Here is a 9,627-nt window from a genome sequence, read left to right as displayed (position 1 = left end):
TTGAAGAATCTCTGAAAACCAGCCCTGTGAGGTAAGATGCAGTTGGGCAGAGTTTCCACAGCCTCCCTCACATGCTGAGTGCTAGCTCGCTCAGGGACCCTCCCCCGGCCCTCACGCAGTCCCACCACCTGGGAAAACAGAGTTTGGAAAAGGAACAAAACTGGAGGAGGGTAACGGAATCTGTGGCTTTGTTCTGTGGACACGGGGCATTTCTTTTTTTTTTTTTTCTTTTTATTGCTGTAGAGTTGATTTACAATGTTGTGTTAGTTTTAGGTGTACAGCTTATCTGTCCATTTCTGATCTCTCACATGAGCGCCAGACTCAAGTACATTAACAGCCAATACCTACTGAGTGATTACTATGTGTATTATCATTTATCACAAAATCCTACCTCTCCAATAGTTACTTTATTTATCTCCATTTGAAAAAGACAAAACCTGAGACAAAGAGAGGTTAAGTGACTTACCCAAGGTCATACAGTTGGTGGAAGAGTCTGGTTTCAATCTCAGATAGCTCGACTACCAAGCTCATGTGTCACCTCTCACCACTTAAGGTGCCTCTTGGATATCCCAAAGGCAGTCAAATGTAATATATCCAAAGCAGAAAGCATAACATAAAATTATTCCTCGGCTTTCCTCATCTCTATAAATTGTACCACTAGTCACCTGTTAAACCCAAAGCCCGGTAAACACTGGATTTTCCCCTTTTCTACTCACCCATATCCAATCTGCCAGCAAATCCTGTTGGTTCTTCCAACCTAACCCAAGCCACCATCATGTCTTGCCTCCTCCCTGGGCTTGTTGCTTCTACTCTTATCCAACCAAACTATTTTCCATTCTGCAGCCAAGAAAGCTTTTCAGAAATATAATTCAGATTTCATTACTCCCAAGATTCAAATGCTTCAGTGTGTAAATATTTGAATCTCTTTAAAAATCTGAGTCACCTTTTCAGAGCAACCTTCCGGTATACAATTACTCTGCATCACAACTCTGCTTATATCCTTTGTAATTATCATAGTCCATAATTATCATTTTTTTTTTTTTGCTTTATTTACTGACTACCTTTTTCATTAAAATGTCAAGAGTAGAGACTGTGTTCATATTATTCACCTCTACAGTATCCCCAGTGCCTAGCATGCCTGGCAAGTGATTATTAAATGTTTGTTGAATGAATGGCTATGAACTTTCCAGAGGAAAGATGCTATTTTTATTGAGGAAACCAGGGGCATAAGGCAAGGAAGTGCTTCCCTGGTGGCTCAGACAGTAAAGAATCTGCCTGCAATGCAGGAGACCCAGGTTCGATCCTTGGGTCAGGAAGATCCCCTGGAGAAGGGAATGGCTACCCACTCCAGTATTCTTGCCTGGAGAACTCCATGGACAGAGGAGCTTGATGGGCTACAGTCCATGGGGTCGCAAAGAGTCAGATATGACTGAGCGACTAACACTTTCACATAGTGACATTCAGTTCAGTCACTCATGTCCGACTCTTTGTGACCCCATGGACTGCAGCACGCCAGGCTTCCTTGTCCATCACCAACTCCTGGAGCTTACTCAAACTTACGTTGATTGAGTCAGTGATGCCATCCAACCATCTCATCCTCTGTCGTCCCCTTCTCCTCCTGCCTTCAATCTTTCCCAGCATCAGGGTCTTTTCCAATGAGTCAGTTCTTCGCATCGGGTGGCCAAAGTATTGGAGCTTCAGCTTTAGCATCAGTCCTTCCAATGAATATTCAGGACTGATTTCCTTTAGGATTGACTGGTTTGATTTCCTTGCTGTCCAAGGGACTCTTAAGAGTCTTCTCCAACACCACAGTTCAAAAGCATCAATTCTTTGGCATTCAGCATTCTTTATAGTCTAACTCTCACATTCATACATGACTACTGGAAAAACCATAGCTTTGACTAGAGGGAATTTTGTTGGCAAAGTAACGTCTCTGCTTTTTAATATGCTGTCTAGGTTGGTCATAGCTTTTCTTCCAAGGAGCAAGCGTCTTTTAATTTCATGGCTGCAGTCACCATCCGCAGTAATTTTGGAGTCCAAGAAAATAAAGTCTGTCACTGTTTCCATTGTTTCCCCATCTATTTGCCATAAAGTGATGGGACCAGATGCCATGATCTTAGTTTTCTGAATGTTGAGTTTTAAGTCAACTTTTTCACTCTCCTCTTTCATCAAGAGGCTCTTTAGTTCTTCCTCGCTTTCTGCCATAAGGGTGGTGTCGTCTGCATATCTGAGGTTATTGATATTTCTCCCAGCAATCTTGATTCCAACTTGTGCTTCATCCAGCTCAGCATTTCACATGATGTACTCTGCATAGAAGTTAAATAAGCAGGGTGACTATATACAGCCTTGACGTACTCCTTTCCCAATTTGGAACCAGTCTGTTGTTCCATGTCCAGTTCTTACTGTTGCTTCTTGACCTGCATACAGATTTCTCAGGAAGCAGGTGAGGTGGTCTGGTATTCCCATCTTTTTCAGAAATTTCCAGTCTGTTGTGATCCACACAGTCAAAGGCTTTGGTGTAGTCAATAAAGCAGAAGTAGCTGTTTTTCTGGAACTCTTTTGCTTTTTCTATGCAAAAGAGTTTTTCTTTTTCTATCCACTTTTCTTCAGCGGATGTTGGCAATTTGATCTCTGGTTCCTCTGCCTTCTCTAAATCCAGCTTGAACATCTGGAAGTTCTTGGTTCATGTACTGTTGAAGCCTGGCTTGCAGGGTTTTCAGCATTACTTTGCTAGCGTGTGAGATGAGTGCAATTGTGCGATAGTATGAACATTGTTTGGCATTGCCTTTCTTTGGGATCGGAATGAAAACTGACCTTTTTAAGTCCTGTGGCCACTGCTGAATTTTCCAAATTTGCTGGCACATTGAGTGCATCACTTCCACAGCATCATCTTTTAGGATTTGCAACTTGAATTCCATCACCTCCATTAGCTTTGTTTGTAGTGATGCTTCCTAAGGCCCATAGTGACACTGCATTACTCAGAATGAGGCTATTGATTCTCCTAAGTACAAAACATTGATTCCTTTGGTGGAATATGATGGGATGATATCAAGTCCTGGGATTAGATAAACTTTACCACTTTAAGGGCATAGACCTATGAACTCTGACCAGATTTCTGGAGCATGAAACCTATTTAAATTCCAGATAACTAAGCGAACAGGACATGGAGAAATCGTATTTCCTTCCTATCCTTATAATCTTATTGTTCTAAATGTTGGCCTGAAAATGAAATTCACAGGAATAACTAATAATAGTGTCAGCAATTGTGCTGGTTGGTATGGCTCTTGGCCAGTTTGGGCAAGGACCATCTATTATGGGTAGGGTTGAATGGATGTTGGAGTAGATCGGACATAGATTGGACTTGCCCATGGGAGGAGAAATCTTCTCCTCTACAATTCCAAGATCTTTCTTCCTGACTAGGACCAAAGCTGTCTGGAAAGGAAAGACAAATGTTACTTGGCCAAATTTGTGCTTTCCTTGCATTTGATACTGGCAAAGTGAACCATAAAATTAAGAGCCAAGATGCAGTCCTACACTTGTGGACGAGCAGTGCTTTCTCCTAGACAGTGATGAGCGGGAATGATGAGGGGCATTTGTAGTGGAGGCATTTTTCTGGCATTTGATGGAATCTGATACTGGTCCAGGAAAGAATGGTGCATACAGTAAAGACATAAAATAAACTTCCCCTCATCTCTACCTCTCCTCCCAATACACAGAGGCAGCACCACAGGGAGCTTGGTCCCATTTCGGGGAAAAGACTTAGATACACAGGAGATTTATTATACTTCTTTTTGGCTGTGCTGGGTCTTCGTTGCTGCATGGGCTTTGCTCTAGTTGCAATGAGTGGGGCCCACTCTCTAGTTGTGGAGCATGGGCTTCTCACTGCGGTGGCTTCTCTTGTTGCAGAGCACGGGCTCTATGTGCATGGGCTTCAGTAGTTGGTGCACATGGGCTCAGTAGTTGTGGCGCATGGGCTTAGCTGCTCCAAGGCATGTGGGATCTTCCCAGACTGGGGATCATACCCATGTTTCCTGCATTAGCAGGAGGGTTCTTTATCACCAGGGCTTCCCTGGTGGCTCAGAGGTTAAAGTGTCTGCCTGCAATGCAGGAGACCTGGGTTCGATCCCTGGGTCGGGAAGATCCCCTGGAGAAGAAAATGGCAACCCATTCCAGTATTCTTGTGAGGAGAATCCCATGGAGAGAGGAGCCTGGTAGGCTACAGTCCCTGGGGTTGCAAAGAGTCAGACACAACTGAGCTACTTCACTTTCACTTTCTTTATCACTGAGCCACCAGGGAAGCCCCCATTATACTTTTATCACTAATTCTGTTTGAAAATTTCCCTAACACTTTTAAACGTGTCATTGTTGTCATGTTACCCACTGGTCTGGAAAAACTTGGGCACTTCACTTGATTTGGGAAACACTGTCTGCTGCATTATTGACTGATAAGGCACTTGAGGCAGACATGGATCTCAATCTCAGCACTGAAACCAAGGTGATTTCCTGAGTGGAGTGGGGGGCCTTGTCCCAGAGGAGGAGTCCAACAGAGACAGGAATTCCCCACCATGTGCTGGTGCTACTGCAACAGGTCAAAAACTGTATGTGGGCCCCACCAAGCTTCCCTCCTATGAGCCCCACATCCCACCCCACACACTTGACTTCAGTCGGGCTGGCTCCATGAATGGGCTTCTCCATACCTCCTCTCAGGTTGTTCCTGCCATAAGGTTGCTGGAAGTGGCAAAAAATAAACTAGAAACAGGATTCCTCAAGTTTCAGATACATGATAAATAACTTGTAGTATTTATTAGGCTTCCCTGGTGGCTCAGTGGTAAAGCATCTGCCTGCAATGCAGGAGACCCAGGTTCAACACCCCTGGTTGGGAAGATCCCCTGGTGAAGGTCATGGCAACCCACTCCAGTATTCTTGCCTGGAGAACCCCATGGACAGAGGAGCCTGGTGGGCTATAGTTCATAGGGTTGAAAAGAGTCAGACACGACTGAAGCAACTTAGCAGCAGCAGCAGAATATAAACAAAAAAACAACCACCCCTACCAGCATCAAACAATACACCAGCTCTGCACAATTCCTAAACTAAATTCACATTATAAAAGCCAAATATGAGACATGATAGAGAATAAACAATGGCATTTTCCCCTCTTCCTCAATGAAAGCTGCAACAGTTACTAATATTTATTTCCTTGTGAAATTCATTGTCCTAGTTTCATTATCCAAAGAGGAAGCTGTGTCCTTAAGGAGACCCTGAAACATGCTATTATGCTGTGGCATTAGCAGCATCCTGGTACAGGGACAAAAAGCCAAGCAGCTCCTTCTATGTACAAAGTTGCTGATCCATAAATACCACAACAATAGGACCATTTCACTGTTACCAGGTCTCCTGGGAGGGTCCCTATGAGCCTTACCCAGCTGGCCCTGAGGTCAATACACTCAGCAGACTATGGGCACATCTAGGTGAAAAGGCTTCATAGTAGAAAAGAAGTTTCTAGCACTGGAACCTTCCTGCAGTTCAGACATACTTCAGATAAACTTGTGTAGTTTTCTAGAAGAAATCAAAGTTAAATTTTGATAACTTCATTGACTTCTAGCAATAGTTCTATTGCTATTTTTTAGTATTGCTCCAACTTTTAAACTCCAAAAAGCTGAAGAGCAGGGGAACGATTCTCATTTCTATGATCTGAGGTTATGGCGTTTCATTCATTCAGCAGGTTAAGAGACTGAAACCACTGAGTGCCAAGCTTTGTACTCTTCTTTGTCTTTGAGAAATAGATTCATTGACTTCAGTAAGAATAAGCCAGGAATGGGGACTTGCATGGTAGTCCAGTGGTTAAGAATCTGCCTTCTGATGCAGAGGACACAGGTTCAATCCCTGGTTGGGGAACTAAGATCCCACATGCTACAGGGCGACTAAGCAGGTGAACTGTCACTACTGACCCTGGGGGCCTCAGCTGGAGAGAAGTCTGCACGCCACAGTGAAAGATCCCATATGCTGCAACCAAGATCTGACGCAGCCATAAATAAGTAAAAAGTAAAAGAAGAGGCCAAGAGCCACAGAATTTACATTTGCCAACTTTATTTCCTTTTTAAAACTGTAGCTTCAGATAAGACTATTCAACTGCACAGATGTAAGTGTTTTTTTTTTCTTCTGCAGAGGTATAAATCCTTCATTCAGAGTAGTGTAGTATGAAATTGTTAGGTAGGTAGAATGGGGAAAAGGAGTCCAAAATGGCGGTGGTAAAAGACAAGGAAGGTCAAAGGAAGGTCCGAGGACCAGAGTGAAGACTTCAGGCAGAACAAACAGCACTCCCGGCTAAGCCCAATTTGCATAGGGCAGGCCCAGGTGGAGAAAAAAACATATAAAAGGAGGAACCAAAGCTTTTTCTCTCTCTCTTTCTCTCCCGCGTGCATGCGCTCTTTAGGTATGTAAAGGTAAATTATTCTACTTTCTTTAGAAAGTTAACTTCAGTCCTGTTTCTATCACAGAATGGTTTTCATGAACCATAAAACTACTCTAAAAAAAGCTATTTCTGGTCTTTGTGCTTTACTAATGGATAAAACTGCCACAGAATTTTAATCAGTAGCAAATCATATAACAAGTTTGTCTTTTTAACATAATGTTATGACTTCAATTATTATTTGAGTTTTCTACTTTGGTTAAAGTTCATACAAAAGAACAAGAAACAAAGCATACAAAACAGACTCTTTTTCTGCTTAAATTCACAAGTGGTAGGTTCACAGGGACTGGAACAGAAACTGCAAAGATCTTTCAAAACTCGAGTTTTAGATTGAGACTGTGGAGCTTTCTTGCACAAACCATTCATCAGGGCCTCAAAGCTCTGAGCTAAAGGAACTGCTGGGCTGACTCAGTGTGGTATTTCTCATGTCCCTTCATTGTTTGTTTATTAAGCTATGAGTAAAGGCTAAGAGGATTCACACTTCATAAAATCCTTGAATGAGACCTCTCATTCTCTTGAATGAGAATCCGTGCATAACACGTGGAGAGCAGAGGCTCCCTATCTATCATGGGCATCAGAAACACCTGTGTACCTTTCTAAACGCTCTAGGGCTTGGACCCCTCTTCCTACCTCCAAAAGTGATGCTGCAGGCAACATGCCTTAGCAAAGCTTCACTGGCTTTCTGAGACGTGTCAGAGAGAACGAACTACTGGTGTAAAGTGTCTTCCAGATCACTCACAGCTTGTATTCTGCACAGCTGGAGACAGCTGATGCCTTTTACAAGATCATTGTTTTAAAACCTGTTTGGCCACCTAGGGTGAGGGGGGGCCAGAAATAGGCATGCATAAAATGTTCATTCCTTTCGTAACTTAAGTCAGGGTCTTAAGTAGACTCTTAATTTTCTTCTCTTTTTTTTTTTTCGCTACACAGCATGTGGGATGTTAGTTCCCAATCAGGGATTAAGGCCAGGCCCTTGGCAGTGAGAGTGCAGAGTCCTAACCACTAGACCACCAGGAAATTCCTAGACTTCACTTTTCGCACTTCACTTCTCTTTATGTGGTCAAGTCAGGATGCTCTTTTTGAATTGTTTTTGTACTTAGTTTGATGGAATGTTCATCTGGTTTTAGTGCTGCTAATCTCTTGTTTTAAAGATAAAGGAATTTGTGGACTTCCCTGGTAGTCCACTGGTTAAGACTGTGCTCCCACTGCAAGGGTTCGATCCCTGTTTGGGGAACTAAGATCCCGCATGCTGCATGGCATAGCCAAACTAAAAACAACATATTGAAAACATTCATCTTAGCAACTTCTAGTAAAAAGATAAACCTAACTTTAATTTACTACTGATTTTACCAAACTGTTAAACTTTATTAAAGAGGATAACTATTTCTTCCCCTAGTTATTAACACCCACATGGTTTCAAATTCCCAAAAAAGAAGTCTAAAATACCATGTTGTAGAATTTATGCCTTAACTTCTGTAGTGTTTCTCTGCAAAGGAGCCAGAACCACACCAACATTCTTCTCCTCACTCTCAGAGCTATACAGATTATGCTTTTCAATATATTCTTGGACAAGATCGGGTACCAAGTAGCGAATGCTCTGGCCCCTTCTGAGGGCTCGCCGGATCTTCGTGGAGGAGATGTCATTGGTGATCCATTCGTTCACCAGGTGAATGTTGTTCTGGTGTTTCCACAGCACGTCGGATTCGTAGATGAACTTCTGGGCATCATTCCCAGCCCGAGTAATACATATGAGCCCATAGTCCCCCAGGATTTTGGTGATATCCTCACTCTTCCATAGATTGGGCACACCAAAGGACTCCAAAAAATCTGCTCCACACAGCAGCTTCACCTTTGGCACACCTGGGAAGAGAAAATAGAGCCTCAGGGATTGTTTTTTTAATAGCTCCTGGCATCAAAATGAATGTGTAGGACTTTCCCCGGTGGCCCAGCGGTTAGGAATCCAGCTGCCAATGCAGGGGACATGGGTTCAACCCCTGGTCCAGGAAGATCCCACGTGTGGTGGGGCAGCTAAGCCCATGGGCCACAACTACTGAGCCTGAGCTCTTGAGCTGGTGCTCCACAACAAGAGAAGCCACCTCAATAAGAAGCCCATGCACAGCAACGAACAGTAGCCCCTGTTCACCGCCACTAGAGAGAGCCTTCGTGCAGCAACAAAGATCCAGTGCAGACAAAAAAAAAAAGTGTATGCCTGTTTTTCTGAGGAATCATAATTTTTATCAGATTCAGCTTTTCCAAAAAGAGATCCAGACCTGAACCTCAAATGTTCAGGTCTACCTACTGCAGGAGAAATAAGCTCAGGGAGCCTTTGACTCTCCTTTTCTCCTATCAAAAAACTAACACAGGGTGGGGAGTTCCCTGGTGGCCTAGTGGTTACAATTTCGGGCTTTCACTGCCGCAGCGTGAGTTCAATCCCTGTTTGGGGAACTGAGATCCCACAAGTTGTGTGATGTAGCCAAAGGAAGAACAAAAAAAGAAAGAAAAAAGAAAACTAACAAGGGGCATTTTCCAGGCACCCACACATATTGAATATGAAAGCAAATACAAAGGGGGCTTGCCCAGCCCTAGAGTCTTAACAGCCCTCATTGCTAAGTCCTGGGAAAACATACAGACCTTTCGTTTTTGTTTGCTCTAGGGATTTCTTTTCACTAATATCTTGTTTTTGTTCAGTCCACTTTCTCTTCCGTCCAGGCTTTTCCAACACAGGTGAGTTCTGCTGTGGATCACAGATACTGGCCTCCAGCTTCTCCTGATGGTGTCTATAAAACAACAAAGCAACAGAATATTTATTTCTCTTTCTCACAATGCTCAACTGAAATATCATCCCTGTGGAGAGGCCTAAGAGCCTCTGACACAATGTTAAAGGTTGGGAGCTGTTAAAAACGTGTAACCACAGGTACACACAATGCCCCATTACTCAGAATGGATACCTTCAAGTACACATTACTGTCAGGTCAGGATGGATGCTGGCCAAGACACAGCAGCCCTGGGCTCTGGCTGTCAAGAATGGAAAGCAACAGGGACTTCCTTGGTGGTCCAGTGGTTAAGAATCCGCCTGCCAGGGAAGGGGACACAGGTTCAATCCCTGAAATTGAACTAAGGGACTAAATCCCACGTGCCACAACTACTGAAGCCTGCAT

At 43.5% G+C, this 9,627-nt stretch overlaps 1 protein-coding gene across 2 annotated transcripts in view; it reads right to left on the bottom strand.

The window, feature by feature from the left end:
- Positions 1 to 6,070: 6,070 nt before the first annotated feature.
- The window catches only part of NMNAT1 (nicotinamide nucleotide adenylyltransferase 1), a 29,708-nt gene continuing 26,151 nt past the window's right edge, over positions 6,071 to 9,627 (bottom strand). For both annotated transcript variants that reach the window (XM_006076704.4, XM_006076705.4), the window contains exons 5-6: positions 9,101 to 9,246; positions 6,071 to 8,329 (exon numbers count right to left, since the gene is read on the bottom strand). In XM_006076704.4, coding sequence (XP_006076766.2) covers positions 7,929 to 8,329; positions 9,101 to 9,246 — 547 coding nt within the window. In that variant the 3' untranslated portion in view covers positions 6,071 to 7,928. The remainder of the gene's footprint in view (positions 8,330 to 9,100; positions 9,247 to 9,627) is intronic.

This window comes from Bubalus bubalis, chromosome 5 (genome assembly GCF_019923935.1).
Source record: "Bubalus bubalis isolate 160015118507 breed Murrah chromosome 5, NDDB_SH_1, whole genome shotgun sequence".
In the NCBI taxonomy this organism is placed as follows: Eukaryota; Metazoa; Chordata; class Mammalia; order Artiodactyla; family Bovidae; genus Bubalus; species Bubalus bubalis.
Note: the sequence above shows the minus strand (reverse complement) of the source record. Positions and strands in the feature narration are given on the sequence as shown.